This window comes from Heterodontus francisci, unplaced genomic scaffold (genome assembly GCF_036365525.1).
Source record: "Heterodontus francisci isolate sHetFra1 unplaced genomic scaffold, sHetFra1.hap1 HAP1_SCAFFOLD_484, whole genome shotgun sequence".
Classification (NCBI taxonomy): Eukaryota; Metazoa; Chordata; class Chondrichthyes; order Heterodontiformes; family Heterodontidae; genus Heterodontus; species Heterodontus francisci.
The window spans coordinates 473,413-494,086 of NW_027141664.1; the positions used below are offsets into that span (position 1 = coordinate 473,413).

At 50.2% G+C, this 20,674-nt stretch overlaps 1 protein-coding gene across 1 annotated transcript in view; it reads right to left on the reverse strand.

Annotated features, from left to right (window-relative positions):
- Window positions 1–20,674, reverse strand: part of LOC137364330 (dynein axonemal heavy chain 6-like) — a 1,069,890-nt gene that overhangs the window by 400,445 nt on the left and 648,771 nt on the right. The window contains exons 18-20 of the mRNA XM_068027612.1: window positions 10,729–10,959; window positions 3,041–3,162; window positions 618–862 (exon numbers count right to left, since the gene is read on the reverse strand). Coding sequence (XP_067883713.1) covers window positions 618–862; window positions 3,041–3,162; window positions 10,729–10,959 — 598 coding nt within the window. The remainder of the gene's footprint in view (window positions 1–617; window positions 863–3,040; window positions 3,163–10,728; window positions 10,960–20,674) is intronic.

Consider the following 20,674-nt stretch of genomic DNA (forward strand, 5'->3'; position numbering starts at 1 on the left):
TTTCCCAACACTCGAGTAATAGTTGTTCCAGATCGTCTGTGAGGACTTCACCTAAAGACTGAGTGCTGTGCTGCTCATCCTTATCGGACACCTTGTAAGAGTCATCAGGAAAAAGGGAGTCATTGGCATCTTTATAGGGAACCCCCATGATCTGCAGGAGGAATAGGAGGAGGAGGTGAGGCTGGGTAGAGCAGCACCAGCTGCTGCAGGAGAGGGGGACAGGAGGGTGAGGTGGACTGCTTCCCTCCTGCAGGTATAGGACATCCCTCCTCCACCTGGACCTCCAGTACATGTACCTCACTCGATCCCTGAGCCATCCTGAAACATGTTGCTGTGTTCCAGCCAGCACATGCCACACCTTCAGCGGAAATGGGTGTGTGGAGCCCACAGATCGCACTCTATGGAAATTGCATCTAAACAGCACTTGCGTGCTAAACCTGCAGGTGTCTGCTTCAGGTAAATTCAAATGATGGAAATCAGCAATTAGGATAAAACCAGACTGTTTTCAGGCATGTCTTATTAGCATAGAGCGCTTTTGGCATCTGTTTGCATCTTTTCATCAAACTAACTCCCAAAGAAGAGAATTCACATCTTTTACAGCCTGCTGCTCGACTTACCCTTGGTCTTCTGCAGCAGTGACAGGGATTTGTTCTCAAGGTCATGCAGGATGCCCAGGTCATGGGCAATGCTCTGTAGCAGCTGCCCAAGTTGCTCCTCCACCTGTGGGTGCTGTCGCTCTACCACCCTGGACAGCAGCTGCTCCTGGAGCCCCTCGAAAGTCACCGTGCAGTTTATCAGAGTAACCAGGTTGCAGACAGCCGGGAGGAAGTTAGGGTTGGATATCCGTGTGGTCATGTACAGCCTGCAGCAACATGGTTAAACCAGTGAGCACATTCATACTAATTCCAGTTACTAACTCTCCCCTGCCTGGAGTATTTCATTTCCAAATGTCTTTCTCCCAGCAGCTGAACAATTCCCTGATTCTGCCTGTGATACTAATGAGTTGGTGAAGGGTCAGGGTTAGGGTCAAGGTAAGGGTCAGAGTTAGGATATGTGTCAATGGTCATGGTCAAAGTCAGAGTCATGGGCCCAGGGTTAGGGTCAGAGGTCAGGGGCCAGGGTCAGCATCAGTCAGGGGCCAGTGGCAGTCAGAGGGCAGAGTCAGGGTCAGGCCTTGGCCTAAGTCAGAGGTATGGTCAGGGTCAGAGTCAGGGGCCAGGGGCATGGTCAAGGTCAGGCAGAATCAGGGTCAGGACCAGAGCCAGGACCAGGGTCAAGGTCACAATCAGGGCCAGGGTCAAAGATATAGTTTACAGTAACTGAGCAAGTATGCTTTTATTATGCAGGCAGGTTTTGGAAAATTGGTTTCTGTTTTGGGACCTGTAACCTGCATCTGGTCCATTTTTCGCTGAACGCTGTAGACCTAGAACCTTGGTGGAAGCCCACAGTCCAGGACATTAGTGCAGGAATGTGCTAGGAGAGGCAATGAGGTCCACCAGAAGATATTGCCTCTGGGCACCAAACCTCAGCAAGGATTACAATGGCCTTGAAGTGGGTGCAATGCAGATTCACTTGGGGTATGGGGCAAAATAAATTGCCCTTTATTTTAAGCAGAAATTTCCTCCAACTAAATTTTGGGAAGACTAAGTCTTCAGTCCCCACCCCAAACTCTGTTCTACACCAATAATTCCAAACCCCTCTCAGCAACTATCTGAGGCTGAACCAGATAGTTCGCAACCGTGGTGTCATCTAGGGAGAGATGGTAGTGTAGTGGTAATATCACTGAACTAGTAGTCCAGAGACCCAAGCTAATGCCCTGGGATTAATAAAAACAAGAAATGCTGGAAATACTCAGCAGGTCTGGCAGCTGGTGGAATTTAAATTCAATTAGTGAAGAAAATCGGAAATTGAAAACTTGTCTCAGGAATGGTGCCATGAAATTATCACTGATTCTCAAATCTATCTGGTTCACCAGAGTCTTGTAGGGAAGGAAATCTGCTGTCCTTACCTGGTCTGGCCTACATTGTGACTCCAGTTCCACAGCAATGTGTTTCACTTTTAACTGCCCTCTGAAATGGCCTAGCAAGCCACTCAGTCAAGGGCAATTAGGGATTGGCAACAAATGCCTTGCCAGTGACGTCCACATCCCATGAAGGAATGAAAATAAATTTGACCCCCAGGTGAGCTTCCGACCACATACCTGCAACATCACGTGACCACCTATTTCCACCAACATAGCATCACCTGATCTGTTGCTAAAGTACCTCACCCATGCCTCCATTACCTCCAGACTTGACTATTCCAATGCATTCCTGTCTGGTCTCCCACATTCTATCCTCCAGAAACACTGCCTCACCCAAAATTACCTGTGTGGATCCTAACTTGCACAAAATCTCATTCACACATCATAGAATGATAGAATAGAAAGTTTACAGCACAGAAAGAGGCCACTTGGCCTATCGAGTCTGCGCCGGATCAATCTGCTCTGTGCTCACTGACATCTGGTTTAAGCATCGTCTTGATTTCAAAATTCTGATCGTTGATTTCAAATTCCTCCATGGCATCACCCCTCCCTATCTCTGAAAACTCCTCCAGCTCTACAAACCCCTGAGATCTCTGTAACCTCCTCCAGCTCTACAAACCCCTGAGATCTCTGTAACCTCCTCCAGCTCTACAAACCCCTGAGATCTCTGTAATCTCCTCCAGCTCTACAAACCCCTGAGATCTCTGTAATCTCCTCCAGCTCTACAAACCCCTGAGATCTCTGTAACCTCCTCCAAACCCACAACTCTGAGATCTCTGTAACCTCCTCCAAACCCACAACTCTGAGATCTCTGTAATCTCCTCCAGCTCTACAAACCCCTGAGATCTCTGTAATCTCCTCCAGCTCTACAAACCCCTGAGATCTCTGTAATCTCCTCCAACCCCGCAACCCTCTGAGATCTCTGTAACCTCCTCCAACCCCGCAACCCTCTGAGATCTCTGTAACCTCCTCCAGTTGGAATTGCATTCTCTTCCCATAATCTTGATTGTGAATTACCTGAAGTTGGAATTGTATTCTATTTCCTTGTTGTCTATCATGATGTAGTCCTGGCCCGCTCGTGTATCAATATCCCGCACTAAGATCGGCCTCAGACCAGGATCCATCTGCTCCGTTATATCCTGTTAAGAAATGACGTCCAACAAGGAGCTTTCATTTATACTCTGTTTCCTCTGCTCCTTCCTTCTCCTCAGTGTGGCGCACCACAGTTTAGATACACAGTGAATTTCCTTCCACACTGTCCCATCAAACACTCCCAGGACAAGTACAGTACGGGGGTTAGATACAGAGTAAAGCTCCCTCTGCACTGTCCCATCAAACACTCCCAGGGCAGGTACCGCACACGTTAGACACAGAGTAAAGCTCCCTCTACACTGTCCCATCAAACACTCCCAGGGAGGTAGGGTAAAGCTCAACCTAAGAAGAGCATTTTACAATGCATCATGTGACCTTTGTCATGAAAACTGGACTTTGTCGCATGATTACGATTTAAAAAGAAAAAAAAAGAAAAAAGAAAAAAAAACAGGGTTAGATACAGAGTAAAGCTCCCTCTACACTGACCCATCAAACACTCCCAGGACAGGTACAGTACAGGGTTTTCTGCTGCCTGATTGGAGGTGCTGAGTAGTTATAGAACATAGAACACAGAACATAAAACAGTACAGCACAGTACAGGCCCTTCGGTCCACGATGTAGTGCAGAACCTTTAACCTACTCTAAGATCAAACTAACTACCTACCCTTCATTCTACTATCATCCATGTACCTATCCAAGAGTCGCTTAAATGCCCCTAATGTATCTGCTTCTACTACCACCGCTGGCAGCGCATTCCACGCACCCACCACTCTGTGTAAAGAACCTACCTCTGACATCTCCCCAAAACCTTCCTCCAATCACCTTAAAATTATGCCCCCTGGTGATAGCCATTTCCACCCTGGGAAAAAGTCTCTGACTATCCACTCTATCTATGCCTCTCATCATCATGTACCCCTCTATCAAGTCACCTCTCATCCTTCTTCGCTCCAATGAGAAAAGCCCTAGCTCCCTCAATCTTTCTTCGTAGGACATGCCCTCCAGTCCAGGCAGCATCCTGGTAAATCTCCTCTGCACCCTCTCTAAAGCTTCCACATCCTTCCTATAATGAGGCGACCAGAACTGAACACAATATTCCAAGTGTGGTCTAACCAGGGCTTTAGAGAGCTGCAGCATAACCTCGCTGCTCTTAAACTCAATCCCCCTGTTAATGAAAGCCAACACACCATACGCCTTCTTAACAACCCTATCAACTTGGGTGGCAACTTTGAGGGATCTATGGACATGGACCCCAAAATCCCTCTGTTCCTCCACACTACCAAGAATCCTGTCTTTAAGCCTGTATTCTGCATTCAAATTCGACCCTCCAAAATGAATCACTTCACACTTTTCCAGGTTGAACTCCATCTGCCACTTCTCAGCCCAGCTCTGCATCCTGTCAATGTCCCGTTGCAACCTACAACAGCCCTCCACACTATCCACAACTCCAGCAACCTTCGTGTCATTGGCAAACTTGCTAAACCAGCCTTCCACTTCCTCATCCAAGTCATTTATAAAAATCACAAAGAGCAGAGGTCCCAGAACAGATCCTTGTGGAACACCACTGGTCACCGAGCTCCATGCTGAATACTTTCCATCTACTACCACCCTCTGACTTCTATGGGCCAGCCAATTTTGTATCCAGACAGCCAACTTTCCCTGAATCCTATGCCTCCTTACTTTCTGAATGAGCCTACCATGGGGAACCTTATCAAACGCCTTGCTAAAATCCATATATACCACATCCACTGCTCTTCCTTCATCAATGTGTTTTGTCACATCTTCAAAGAATTCAATAAGGCTTGTGAGGCATAACCTGCCCCTCACAAAGCCATGCTGACTGTCTCTAATCAAACCATGCTTTTCCAAATAATCATAAATCCTGTCTCTCAGAATCCTCTCCAATAATTTGCCCACTACTGACGTAAGACTGACTGGTCTATAATTCCCAGGGTTACCCTATTCCCTTTCTTGAACAAGGGAATAACATTTGCCACCCTCCAATCATCCGGTACTACTCCAGTGGACAGTGAAGATGCAAAGATCATCGCCAAAGGCGCAGAAATCTCTTCCCTCGCTTCCCGTAATATCCTTGGGTATATCCCGTCTGGCCCCGGGGACTTATCTGTCCTCAAATCATTCAAAATTTCCAGCACATCCTCCCTCTTAACCTCAACCTGTTCGAGCATATCAGCCTGTTCCACGCTGTCCTCACAAATGACCAGGTCCCTCTCACTAGTGAATACTGAAGCAAAGTATTCATTTAGGACCTCCCCTACCTCCTCCGACTCCAGGCACAAGTTCCCTCCTGATCGGCCCTACCCTCACTCTGGCCATCCTCTTGTACCTCAGATAAGTGTAGAACGCCTTGGGATTTTCCTTAATCCTACCTGCCAAGACTTTTTCATGTCCCCTTCTAGCTCTCCTAAGTCCATTCTTCAGTTCCTTCCTGGCTACCTTGTAACCCTCTAGAGCCCTGTCTGATCCTTGCTTCCTCAACCTTAAGTAAGCTTCCTTCTTCCTCTTGACTAGCTGTTCCACATCTCGTCATCCAAGGTTCCTTCACCCTACCATCCCTTCCCTGACTCATCGGGACAAACCTATCCAGCAGTCGCAGCAAGTGCTCCCTGAACAACCTCCACATTTCTGTCGTGCATTTCCCTGAGAACATCTGTTCCCAATTTATGCTCCCCAGTTCCTGCCTAATAGCATTGTAATTTCCCCTCCCCCAATTAAATATTTTCCCATCCCGTCTGCTCTTGTCCCTCTCCATGACTATAGTAAAGGTCAGGGAGTTGTGATCACTATCACCAAAATGCTCTCCCACCGAGAGATCTGCCACCTGGCCTGGTTCGTTGCCAAGCACCAAATCCAACATAGCCTCCCCTCTAGTCGGCCTAACTACATATTGAGTCAGGAAACCTTCCTGGACACACCTGACAAAAACTGCTCCATCCAAACTATTTGCACTAAGGAGGTTCCAATCAATATTAGGGAAGTTGAAGTCACCCAAGACAACAACCCTGTTACTTTTGCACCTTTCCAAAATCTGCCTCTCAATCTGTTCCTCCATGTCTCTGTTGCTATTGGGGGGTCTATAGAAAACTCCCAATAAAGTGACTGCTCCTTTCCTGTTTCTGACTTCCACCCATAATGACTCAGTAGACAAACCCTCCTCGACGACCTCCCTTTCTGCAGCTGTGATACTATCCCTGATTAGCAATGCCACTCCCCCACCTCTTTTACCTCCCTCCCTATTCCTTCTGAAACATCTAAACCCCGGAACATCCAACATCCATTCCTGCCCCTGTGATATCCACGTCTCCGTAATGGCCACAACATCGTAGCTCCAAGTACTGATCCATGCTCTAAGTTCATCACCCTTATTCCTGACACTTCTTGCGTTAAAATAGACTCACTTCAACCCATCATGCTGGCTGCAATTTTGCCCTGTCAACTGTCTAACCTTCCTCACAGACTCTCTGCACTCTGTATCTGCCTGTATAACAGCTACCCCATCCACTGATCCGTAGCTCCGGTTCCCATCCCCCTGCCAAACTAGTTTAAACCCTCCCGAAGAGCTCTAGCAAACCTTCCGCCCAGGATATTGGTGCCCCTCCAGTTCAGATGCAACCCGTCCTTCTTGTACAGGTCCCACCTTCCCCAGAAGGTATCCCAATGATCCACATATCTGAACCCCTCCCTCCTACACCAGCTCTATAGCCATGTGTTCAGCTGCACTCACTCCCTGTTTCTAGCCTCACTAGCACGTGGCACCGGTAACAATCCTGAGATTACTACTCTGCTCGTCCTGTTTTTCAGCTTCCAACCTAACTTCCTATATTCACTTTTCCGGTCCTCATCCCTTTTCCTAGCTATGCCATTGGTACTGATATGTACCACGACCTCTGGCTGCTCCCCCTCCCCCTTAAGAATCCTGTAGACTCGATCCGAGACATCCCTGACCCTGGCACCCGGGAGGCAACATACCATCCGGGAGTCTCGTTCGCGACCACAGAAGCTCCTGTCTGTTCCTCTAACCATTGAATCTCCTATCACTATCGCTCTCCTATTCTCCCCCCTTCCCTTCTGAGCCACAGAGTCAGGCTCAATGCCAGAGACCTGGCCGCTGTGGCTTTCCTCTGGTAGGTCGTCCCCCCCCAACTGTATCCAAAACGGTATACTTATTATTGAGGGGAACGGCCACAGGGGATCCCTGCACTGTGCGCCTATTCCATTTCCCTCCCCTGACGGTCACCCAGCTACCTTTATCCTGTAACTTAGGTGTCACTACCTCCCTGTAACTGCTCTCTATCACCCCCTCAGCCTCCTGAATGATCCGAAGTTCATCCAGCTCCAGTTCCAGTTCCCTAACGCGGTCTGCGAGGAGCTGGAGTTGGGTGCACTTCTCACAGGTGAAGTCAGCAGGGACACAAGTGGTGACCCTCACCTCCCACATCCTGCAAGAGGAGCATGCAACTGCCCTAGCTTCCATCCCCTCCACACTAAATGGACAACAGAGATTAAAAAATAAAGGAAAACCTTACCTTACCAAACCCTCCACACAAGAGTCCTTTTTTTTTGGTTAGAGGAGGAGGATGGGTGGGAGACACTACACTTGTAGTGTTTCGGGTTTAGCCACTGCCCGAATATATAGGTTTCCTTACCCAGCAGTCCCCTTGTGAGCCGAAACAAAAGGTAAGTTATTTTAAACTGAAACTCACCTTCCCAGCTGACACCTCGCTCCCACTATCGCTGCTTCAGAAAAAACTGCTGCAAGATGACCCCCACTGGGCCAGAACTGCTCATTGGACACAGACCCCAAAACCCTCCTCGGGAGATGGTCCCGCACAAACTGAGCCCTCTCTTCGAAATGCCCTCTGTGCCATTCCACACTGCGCGGAGGGTTTTCCTGTACGGGCTGCTCCTGCACACTCTCCACTTCCTCGCCCTCGTCTGCTCTTGGACATGCCTTGGTGGCTCGTCTTGCCATCTGGCAGCGAGGGGAAACCCCAGTGGAGGTCTCTCTATGCGGGAATCCTTCCCCTTTACATCGGGCACCTAAAGTGGGGAGTACAGCATCGGGTAATCCCGTGCAATAGGCTTTTCAGTAGGTTCATGGACTCCCATGCCGCCTGTAATTTCTGCAGCCTGGATGAGTCCGTGCTCCATGTTTATCTGGAGTGTGCGAGGTTGCAGCCCCTCTGAGTATTTAAAGGCGTTTCTCCTCAAGCTTCGGCTGCACTTCAGCCCCATGCTCCTGATCTTTGGGCACCCGGTGTGAAGAGGAGTAGGCCGGGAGGAGAATTTCCTCGTCCGTCCACCCTGATTGCCTGCCCCTCTTCTGAAATTATGTTCGTGCCCAGGTGTCCCTGGAGAGGTACTGGGGTGATCCCCTACCTCACTTCCCCCAGTTGTCTGGTGTCTGCCAGTTTGCTTGAGGCCTTCCGTGACTGGTGGGTACCACAGAGGTTGGAGTGCACCACTGATGCAGAAAATTCTATTTCAATTTGAGTTTTCTTTTATTTATCTGCTTTTGACTGTTATTTATCTGAAATGTATATAAAGGGGGCCTGAGGGATAAAGACCCCATCGACAATAAAAAAAAAGGTGGTTAGATACAGAGTAAAGCTCCCTCTACACTGTCCCATCAAACTCTCGCAGGGCAGGGACAGCATCGGGTTATCTACTGGCTGATTGGGACTGCTGAGTGCACAACGACATTCAGCTAACTTTGGGCTGCGGCTGGAGGCTGTGCAACTGCTGCAAGGAGGGAGAGACAGAGACTGAAAGGAAGTTTTTCCACTTATTTTAACAACAAAGGAAGGCAACAGGAAGCCGTAAGAACTGAAAGCTCTTCTGTAAGTTTGGTTTTGAAGTCTTTTCCATTGATTGTTGGGTAGAAGGAAGAGGCCAGAAGAGCTCGGGTGGGGCTGCTTGTTTCAATGTGGGGGGGGCTCCTGTGTTGTTTGACACCATTGAATAAGGAGCTTCCTCCCCACCCCAACTACCTGGCCTGGGAAAGTTGAAGCTGCCCAGGTAACGAGACTTCTTGGCTCATACCAGCGGAGGAGGAGTGTGCTTGGGCAGCTTCAGCTGTCCTGGGTGAAGACATCCCCTCCCCCCGCCAAACCGGAAGACCAGCGAAACAGTTGTTCTCAATTTATATCCCTGCAAAGACATACCTTCTGGCCTTCCTCTCCCTCAGCCTCTCCCCACCCCCCTCCCACCCCCTTGCTATAAACCCCACAGGTATTTGTGTGACAAATTTATTTTTATATTCACTAATTGTTCAACAAACAGTGCATGTGACTCCTCTGCCCCATGTCTTCTCCGTCCTCACTGGTGGCAGATCTTCCAATGTTGCAGCAGCTGCTGTAGCTGCTCCAGTGGCCCATCACCATTCAGGCTCTTCACAGCAAAGCATGGGGTGAAGAGTTACACCCACCCAACTATTGAGGCTTGCAGCTTCAGAATGTATGGAAAGGCTGTATTTCTCTTGAAGACCGAGTCGGGGGTGTCCTTGGCCCTAAGCAATAGGCTCAGCCCGGGTGGGACCTACCTAACAGCAGACCCTCTGGGGGCCACTGCATGGTGGATTCTATTGTCCAACGTCCCACCTTCATTCCCAGTGAGCTCCTCCTCCCCCACATGCACCATATGGGAGAGGTGAGGTCGGGGCTTGCCCCAGTCCTGCTTGGTCCTCGAGAGAACGACCTCCGACTTGTCTGCTCCTTCCGCTGCCAGTTATTTATGTAGCTGCTGCGGGAAAAGGACAAGGAGTGCCACTTCAATGTGGAGTTCCGGGGTGGCCTTTCGCATCTTCCAGACCTTGGACGGGCAAGGTGCCACACATGTAAGGGGGTAGGGCATGTTCGTAAGAGCTGCCCCAACCTCCGGGCCGCCAACTCCACCTCTGCGGCCCAGGGTGGCACCGCCACCGCACCCCACCCCCACTCCCCCTACACCTGCAACAGCCACCACTCAGGCGGTCCCGTGCAATGGACTTTTATGTTGGTTCATGCACTCCCAGGCCGCCTGTAATTTCTGCACCTGGACCAGTCCGTGTTCCATGTTTATATGGAGTGTGGGAGATTGCAGTCTCTCTTTAAGTATTTAAGGGGGCTGCTCCTCAGGTTTTGGCTGCACTTCAGCCCCACTTTCCTGATCTTTGGGCACCCGGTGCAGAGGGGGTTGGGCCGGGAGGAGGATTTCCTCTGTCAGTCTGCACCTGGGCCTGGCCAAGGTTGAGATTCACACGTCCATTCAGCAGACCATTGGGGGGGGTCCGTCTGCCCTGATTGCCTGTCTCTCTTCCGAGGTTATGGTCACGCCTGGGTGTCCCTGGAGAGGGATCATGTGGTGTTCACTGGTTTGTTTGAGGCCTTCCGCGACCAGTGGGCACCGCAGGGACTGGAGTGCATCATTGATGCAGGGAATGGCATTTTAATTTGTTTTATTTTATTTATCTGTTTTTAATAAAGTTATATATTTTAAGAACACATAAAAGAGGTCTTGGAAAATAAAGGTCCCCTGAACAATAATAAAAAGGACCTGGGGTATAAAGGCTATCTTAAAATTAGCAGGTTAGATATACACTCTCTTAGTCTACTCACGTGAAGTAGGACTGGATATCCCATTCGAATGGCAGTCTCCATTGTGTTCATATAATTGGGATCAGTTGCCAGGAGAACGTGAAGGTTCTGACCTTCCATCTTTGTGATCCAGTTGCTGGCTTGCCCCTGCGAATCGATGAGTAATGGCCAGCCCTTGCCCATCTTTACCAAGATGGCATTCTCTGTTGAGTAATTGTCAGGGGGCAGACCCAAATTCTGCAAATTGCGAACCTAATGGGTGAATATATTACTTTATTCCAACATTTTGTAAGTAACCTGTTGACATAAGAGAAAGGATAACAGTAGCAGAGTGGTAATGTTACTGGACTTGTAATCTGCTGGTCTGGACTAATAATCCAGAGATGAGAGTTCAAATCCCTCTACAGCAACTGGGGAAATTTAAATTCAATCAAGTAATAAATCTGGAATAAAATGCTAGTCTCATGAATAATGATTATGACACTACCAGATTGTTGTAAAAACACATCTGACTTGTTAATCCCCTTCAGGGATGTACAGCAATGTGGTTGACTCTTAAGTGCCCTCTGAAATGGTCGAGCAAGCCACTCATTTTAGGCAGCTTACCACCACCTGCTGAAGGGAAATTAGGGATGGGCTTTATTACTGAGCTTGCCTGTGACACCCAATTCCCAAGTAAGAATAAAAAATTATTGCTACCATGCTCCGACGTTCATTGTCCCATCTGTTCATTGGCTTCTCTCCCATTCCGGTGATTCTTCCTCACTCACACCCCAATCAACCTCTCCATTCCTCCTCAAACTCCAGCATTCATTTTCATGTTCCCTACCTCTACCGACTTCACTGCTCTCTCTGACTCCTCTTTGCACTCTCCGATTACTCGTCTGAAATAGCATCACCTGAACTTACATAATTGCTGGGATCATCTAATGCAACAAGTGAAGCATTATCTTTACTCCTGTTTGTCTCTGATATGGATAGGCACTCGTGCTGACTAACATCTCACCGTCACAAAGTATCACCCACTGTCCTTACTGTCTCCCGACATCTCCCACTGTCTTTACTGTCTCCCAACATCTCCCACTGTCTTCATTGTCTCTCGACATCTCCCATTGTCTTTACCGTCTCCCGACATCTCCCACTGTCCTTACTGTCCCCAGACATCTCCCACTACCTTCACTGTCTCCCGACAACTCCCACTGTCTTCATTGACTCCCGACATCTCCCACTGTCTTCATTGTCTCCCGACATCTCCCATTGTCTTTACTGTCTCCCAACATCTCCCATTGTCTTTACTGTCTCCCGACATCTCCCACTGTCCTTACCGTCCCCAGACATCTCCCACTACCTTCAATGTCTCCCGACATCTCCCATTGTCTTTACTGTCTCCCGACATCTCCCACTGTCCTTACTGTCCACAGACATCTCCCACTATCTTCACTGTCTTCCGACATCTCCCACTGTCTTCAATGTCTCCCAACATCTCCCATTGTCTTTACTGTCTCCCGACATCTCCCACTGTCCTTCCTGTCCACGGACATCTCCCACTATCTTCACAGTCTTCCGACATCTCGCACTGACTTCAATGTCTCCCAACATCTCGCACTGACTTCAATGTCTCCCGACATCTCGCGCTGTCTTCCACTGTCTCCTGACATCTCGCACTGTCTTCACTGCCTCCCAATATCTCCCACTGTTTTCCACTGTCTCCCGGCATCTCCCACTGTCTTCCAATGTAACCCGACATCTCCTACTGTCTTCATTGTCCCCCGACATCTCCCACTGTCCTTACTGTCCACAGACATCTCCCACTATCTCCACAGTCTTCCGACATCTCCCACTGTCTTCAATGTCTTCCGACATCTCCCACTGTCTTCACTGTCTTTCGACATCTCCCACTGCCTTCACCGTCTCCCGACATCTCTCACTGTCTCCCGACATCTCCCACTGTCATCCAATGTCTCCTGACATCACCCACTGACCCCCGACATCTCCCATTGTCTTCGCTGACCCCCTGACATCGCCCACTGTCTTTACTGTCCCCAGACATCTCCCACTATCTTCACTGTCTTCCGACATCTCCCACTGTCTTCAATATCTCCCGACATCTCCCACTGTCTTCAATGTCTCCCGACATCTCCCATTGTCTTTACTGTCTCCTGACATCTCCCACTGTCCTTACTGTCCCCAGACATCTCCCACTATCTTCACAGTCTTCCGACATCTCCCACTGTCTTCCACTGTCACCCGACAACTCCCACTGTCTTCAATGTCTCCCGACATCTCCCACTGTCCTTACTGTCCCCAGACATCTCCCACTACCTTCAATGTCTCCCGACATCTCCCATTGTCTTTACTGTCTCCTGACATCTCCCACTGTCCTTACTGTCCACGGACATCTCCCACTACCTTCACAGTCTTCCGACATCTCCCACTGTCTTCAATGTCTCTCGACATCTCCCATTGTCTTTACTGTCTCCCGACATCTCCCACTGTCTTCAATGTCTTCCGACATCTCCCACTGCCTTAACCATCTCCCAACATCTCCCACTGTCTTCAACGGCTCCCGAAATCTTTCACTATCTCCCGACATCACCCCGTCATCCAATGTCTCCTGACATCACCCACTGTCTCCCGACATCTCCTACTGTCTTCTTTGTCTCCTGACACCTTCCACTGTCATCACTGTCTCCCGACATCTCCCACTGTCTTCACTTTCACCCATCATCTCCCAATGTCTCCACTGACTCCCGACAGCCCCACTGGCTCCAGACATCTCCCACTGTCTTCAATGTCTTCCGACATCTCCCACTGTCTTCACTGTCTTTCGACATCTCCCACTGCCTTCACCGTCTCACGACATCTCTCACTGTCTCCCGACATCTCCCACTGTCATCCAATGTCTCCTGACATCACCCACTGACCCCCGACATCTCCCATTGTCTTCGCTGACCCCCTGACATCGCCCACTGTCTTTACTGTCCCCAGACATCTCCCACTATCTTCACTGTCTTCCGACATCTCCCACTGTCTTCAATGTCTCCCGACATCTCCCACTGTCTTCAATGTCTCCCGACATCTCCCATTGTCTTTACTGTCTCCTGACATCTCCCACTGTCCTTACTGTCCCCAGACATCTCCCACTGTCTTCCACTGTCACCCGACAACTCCCACTGTCTTCAATGTCTCCCGACATCTCCCACTGTCCTTACTGTCCCCAGACATCTCCCACTACCTTCAATGTCTCCCGACATATCCCATTGTCTTTACTGTCTCCTGACAACTCCCACTGTCCTTACTGTCCACGGACATCTCCCACTACCTTCACAGTCTTCCGACATCTCCCACTGTCTTCAATGTCTCTCGACATCTCCCATTGTCTTTACTGTCTCCCGACATCTCCCACTGCCTTAGCCGTCTCCCAATATCTCCCACTGTCTTCAACGGCTCCCGAAATCTTTCACTATCTCCCGACATCACCCCGTCATCCAATGTCTCCTGACATCACCCACTGTCTCCCGACATCTCCTACTGTCTTCTTTGTCTCCTGACACCTTCCACTGTCATCACTGTCTCCCGACATCTCCCACTGTCTTCACTTTCACCCATCATCTCCCAATGTCTCCACTGTCTCCCGACAGCCCCACTGGCTCCAGACATCTCCCACTGTCTTCAATGTCTTCCGACATCTCCCACTGTCTTCACTGTCTTTCGACATCTCCCACTGCCTTCACCGTCTCACGACATCTCTCACTGTCTCCCGACATCTCCCACTGTCATCCAATGTCTCCTGACATCACCCACTGACCCCCGACATCTCCCATTGTCTTCGCTGACCCCCTGACATCGTCCACTGTCTTTACTGTCCCCCAGACATCTCCCACTATCTTCAATGTCTCCCGACATCTCCCACTGTCTTCAATGTCTCCCGACATCTCCCACTGTCTTCAATGTCTCCCGACATCTCCCACTGTCTTCAATGTCTCCCGACATCTCCCATTGTCTTTACTGTCTCCTGACATCTCCCACTGTCCTTACTGTCCCCAGACATCTCCCACTATCTTCACAGTCTTCCGACATCTCCCACTGTCTTTACTGTCTCCCAACATCTCCCACTGTCTTCCACTGTCACCCGACAACTCCCACTGTCATCAATGTCTCCCGACATCTCCCACTGTCCTTACTGTCCCCAGACATCACCCACTACCTTCAATGTCTCCCGACATCTCCAATTGTCTTTACTGTCTCCTGACATCTCCCACTGTCCTTACTGTCCACGGACATCTCCCACTACCTTCACAGTCTTCCGACATCTCCCACTGTCTTCAATGTCTCTCGACATCTCCCATTGTCTTTACTGTCTCCCGACATCTCCCACTGTCTTCAATGTCTTCCGACATCTCCCACTGCCTTAGCCGTCTCCCAATATCTCCCACTGTCTTCAACAGCTCCCGAAATCTTTCACTATCTCCCGACATCACCCCGTCATCCAATGTCTCCTGACATCACCCACTGTCTCCCGACATCTCCCACTGTCTTCACTTTCACCCATCATCTCCCAATGTCTCCACTGTCTCCCGATAGCCCCACTGGCTCCAGACATCTCCCACTGTCTTCAGTCTCTCTATTGAGATCGCCCACTGTCTTTACTCTCGTCCGACTTCACCCACTGCCTTCAATGTCTCCAGACATCTTCACTGTCTTCCAATGTAACCTGACATTTCCCACTGTCTTCATTGTCTCCCGACATCTCCCACTGTCTTCCACTGTCTCCCGACATCTCCCACTGTCTTCCACTGTCTCCCGACATCTTCCAATGTAACCCGACATCTCGCACTGTCTTCATTGTCCTCCAACATCTCCCACTGTCTTCATTGTCCCCCGACATCTCACACTGTCTTCACTGTCTCCTGACAACTCCCACTGACTATCTCCCGACGTCACCCATTGTCTTCACGGTCTCCCGACATCTCGCACTGTCTTCCACTGTCTCCCAACATCTCCCACTGTCTTCGCTGTCTCTTGACAACTCCCACTGACTGTCTCCCGAAGTCACCCATTGTCTTCACAGTCTCCCGACATCTCCCATTGTCTTCACTGTCTCCCAACATCCCGCGCTATCTTCAACTGTCTCCCAACATCCCGCGCTATCTTCAACTGTCTCCCGACATCTCGCACTGTCTTCACTGTCTCCCGATATCTCCCACTGTCTTCACTGTCTCCTGACAACACCCGCTATCTCCCGACGTCACCCATTGTCTTCACGGTCTCCCAACATCTTGCATTGTCTTCCACTGTCTCCTGACATCACGCACTGTCTTCCACTGTCTCCCGACATCTCTCAATGTCTTCCCTGTCTCCTGACATCTCCCAATGTTTTCACTGTCTCCCAACATCACCCACTGGCTTCACTGTCTCCTGACATCACCCACTGGCTTCACTGTCCCCCGACATCTCCCACTGACTTCACTGTCTCCTACATGGCCCACTATTTTCACTGCCTCCCGACATCTCCCACTGTCTTCACTGTCACTCGACATTTCCCACAGTTTTCACTCTATCTAACGAGTTATCCCACTGTCTTTAGTCTCTCCCGTCTTCACCCACTGTCTTTAATGTCTCCCGACATCTTCACTGTCTTCACTGTCACCCGACATCTCACATCTCCCACTATTTTCACTCTATCTAACGGGTTCTCCAACTGTCTTTACTCTCTCCCGACTTCACCCACTATCTTTAATGTCTCCCGACATCTTCACTGTCTTCCAATATCTCCCGACATCACCCACTGTCTTCACTATCTCCCTACATCTCCCACTGTCTTCACTGTCTCCCGACATCTCCCACTGTCTTCACTGTTTCCCGACATCTCCCACTGTCCTTACTGTCCCCAGACATCCCCCACTGTCTTCAATGCCTCCCGATATCTCCCACTGTCTCCCGACATCGCTCACTGTCTTCACTGTCTCCTGTCATCACCCACTGGCTTCACTATCTCTCGACATCACCCAATGGCTTCACTGTCTCCCGACATCTCCCACTTTCTTTACTGTCTCCCGACATATCCCCACATCTCCCACTGTCTTCACTGTCACCCGACATCTCCCACTGTTTTCACTCTATCGAACGAGATCTCCCACTGTCTTTAGTCTCTCCCGACTTCACCCACTGTCTTCAATGTCTCCCGACATCTTCACAGTCTTCACTGTCTCCCTACATCTCCCAGTGTCTTTCACTGTCTCCCGACATCTCCCAGTGTCTTTCACTGTCTCCCGACATCTCCCAGTGTCTTCCACTGTCTCCCGACATCTCCCACTGTCCTTACTGTCCACAGATATCTCCCACTATCTTCACAGTCTTCCGGCATCTCCCACTGTCTTCAATGTCTTCCGACATCTCCCACTGCCTTAACCGTCTCCCAACATCTCCCACTGTCTTCAACGGCTCCCGAAATTTTTCACTACCTCCCGACATCACCCTGTCATCCAATGTCTCCTAACATCACCCACTGTCTCCCGATATCTCCTACTGTCTTCTTTGTCTCCTGACACCTTCCACTGTCATCACTGTCTCCCGACATCTCCCACTGTCTTCAATGTCTCCCGACATCTCCCATTGTCTTTACTGTCTCCCGACATCTCCCACTGTCCTTCCTGTCCACGGACATCTCCCACTATCTTCACAGTCTTCCGACATCTCGCACTGACTTCAATGTCTCCCGACATCTCGCACTGTCTTCCACTGTCTCCCGACATCTCGCACTGTCTTCACTGCCTCCCAATATCTCCCACTGTCTTCCACTGTCTTCCACTGTCTCCCGACATCTCCCACTGTCTTCCAATGTAACCCGACATCTCCTACTGTCTTCATTGTCCCCCGACATCTCCCACTGTCTTTACTGTCTCCCTACATCTCCCAGTGTCTTCCACTGTCTCCCGACATCTCCCAGTGTCTTCCACTGTCTCCCGACATCTCCCAGTGTCTTCCACTGTCTCCCGACATCTCCCAGTGTCTTCCACTGTCTCCCGACATCTCCCACTGTCCTTACTGTCCACAGACATCTCCCACTATCTTCACAGTCTTCCGGCATCTCCCACTGTCTTCAATGTCTTCCGACATCTCCCACTGCCTTAACCGTCTCCCAACATCTCCCACTGTCTTCAACGGCTCCCGAAATCTTTCACTATCTCCCGACATCACCCCGTCATCCAATGTCTCCTGACATCACCCACTGTCTCCCGACATCTCCTACTGTCTTCTTTGTCTCCTGACACCTTCCACTGTCATCACTGTCTCCCGACATCTCCCACTGTCTTCACTTTCACCCATCATCTCCCAATGTCTCCACTGTCTCCCGACAGCCCCACTGGCTCCAGACATCTCCCACTGTCTTCAGTGTCTCTCATGAGATCGCCCACTGTCTTTACTCTCGTCCGACTTCACCCACTGCCTTCAATGTCTCCAGACATCTTCACTGTCTTCCAATGTAACCTGACATTTCCCACTGTCTTCATTGTCTCCCGACATCTCCCACTGTCTTCCACTGTCTCCCGACATCTCCCACTGTCTTCCACTGTCTCCCGACATCTCCCACTGTCTTCCACTGTCTCCCGACATCTTCCAATGTAACCCGACATCTCGCACTGTCCTCATTGTCTCCCGACATCTCACACTGTCTTCACTGTCCCCTGATAACTCCCACTGACTATCTCCCGACGTCACCCATTGTCTTCACGGTCTCCCGACATCTCGCACTGTCTTCACAGTCTCCCGACATCTCCCATTGTCTTCACTGTCTCCCAACATCCCGCGCTATCTTCAACTGTCTCCCGACATCTCGCACTGTCTTCACAGTCTGCCGACATCTCCCATTGTCTTCACTGTCTCCCAACATCCCGCGCTATCTTCAACTCTCTCCCGACATCTCGCACTGTCTTCACTGTTTCCCGATATCTCCCACTGTCTTCCAATGTAACCCGACATCTCCCACTGTCTTCACTGTCTCCTGACAACAACCGCTATCTCCCGACGTCACCCATTGTCTTCACGGTCTCCCGACATCTCGCACTGTCTTCCACTGTCTCCCAACATCTCCCACTGTCTTCACAGTCTCCCGACATCTCCCATTGTCTTCACTGTCTCCCAACATCCCGCGCTATCTTCAACTGTCTCCTGACATCTCGCACTGTCTTCACTGTCTCCCGATATCTCCCACTGTCTTCCAATGTAACCCGACATCTCCCACTGTCTTCACTGTCTCCTGACAACAACCGCTATCTCCCGACGTCACCCATTGTCTTCACGGTCTCCCAACATCTTGCACTGTCTTCCACTGTCTCCTGACATCTCGCACTGTCTTCCACTGTCTCCCGACATCTCGCACTGTCTTCACTGCCTCCCAATATCTCCCACTGTCTTCCACTGTCTTCCACTGTCTCCCGACATCTCCCACTGTCTTCCAATGTAACCCGACATCTCCTACTGTCTTCATTGTCCCCCTACATCTCCCAGTGTCTTCCACTGTCTCTCGACATCTCCCAGTGTCTTCCACTGTCTCCCGACATCTCCCACTGTCCTTACTGTCCACAGACATCTCCCACTATCTTCACAGTCTTCCGGCATCTCCCACTGTCTTCAATGTCTTCCGACATCTCCCACTGCCTTAACCATCTCCCAACATCTCCCACTGTCTTCAACGGCTCCCGAAATCTTTCACTATCTCCCGACATCACCCCGTCATCCAATGTCTCCTGACATCACCCACTGTCTCCCGACATCTCCTACTGTCTTCTTTGTCTCCTGACACCTTCCACTGTCATCACTGTCTCCCGACATCTCCCACTGTCTTCACTTTCACCAATCATCTCCCAATGTCTCCACTGTCTCCCGATAGCCCCACTGGCTCCAGACATCTCCCACTGTCTTCAGTCTCTCTAATGAGATCGCCCACTGTCTTTACTCTCGTCCGACTTCACCCACTGCCTTCAATGTCTCCAGACATCTTCACTGTCTTCCAATGTAACCTGACATTTCCCACTGTCTTCATTGTCTCCCGACATCTCCCACTGTCTTCCACTGTCTCCCGACATCTCCCACTGTCTTCCACTGTCTCCCGACATCTTCCAATGTAACCCGACATCTCGCACTGTCTTCATTGTCCCCCGACATCTCCCACTGTCTTCCACTGTCTCCCGACATCTCGCACTGTCTTCACTGCCTCCCAATATCTCCCACTGTCTTCCACTGTCTTCCACTGTCTCCCGACATCTCCCACTGTCTTCCAATGTAACCCGACATCTCCTACTGTCTTCATTGTCCCCCGACATCTCCCACTGTCTTTACTGTCTCCCTACATCTCCCAGTGTCTTCCACTGTCTCCCGACATCTCCCAGTGTCTTCCACTGTCTCCCGACATCTCCCAGTGTCTTCCACTGTCTCCCGACATCTCCCACTGTCCTTACTGTCCACAGACATCTCCCACTATCTTCACAGTCTTCCGGCATCTCCCACTGTCTTCAATGTCTTCCGACATCTCCCACTGCCTTAACCGTCTCCCAACATCTCCCACTGTCTTCAACGGCTCCCGAAATCTTTCACTATCTCCCGACATCACCCCGTCATCCAATGTCTCCTGACATCACCCACTGTCTCCCGACATCTCCTACTGTCTTCTTTGTCTCCTGACACCTTCCACTGTCATCACTGTCTCCCGACATCTCCCACTGTCTTCACTTTCACCCATCATCTCCCAATGTCTCCACTGTCTCCCGACAGCCCCACTGGCTCCAGACATCTCCCACTGTCTTCAGTGTCTCTCATGAGATCGCCCACTGTCTTTACTCTCGTCCGACTTCACCCACTGCCTTCAATGTCTCCAGACATCTTCACTGTCTTCCAATGTAACCTGACATTTCCCACTGTCTTCATTGTCTCCCGACATCTCCCACTGTCTTCCACTGTCTCCCGA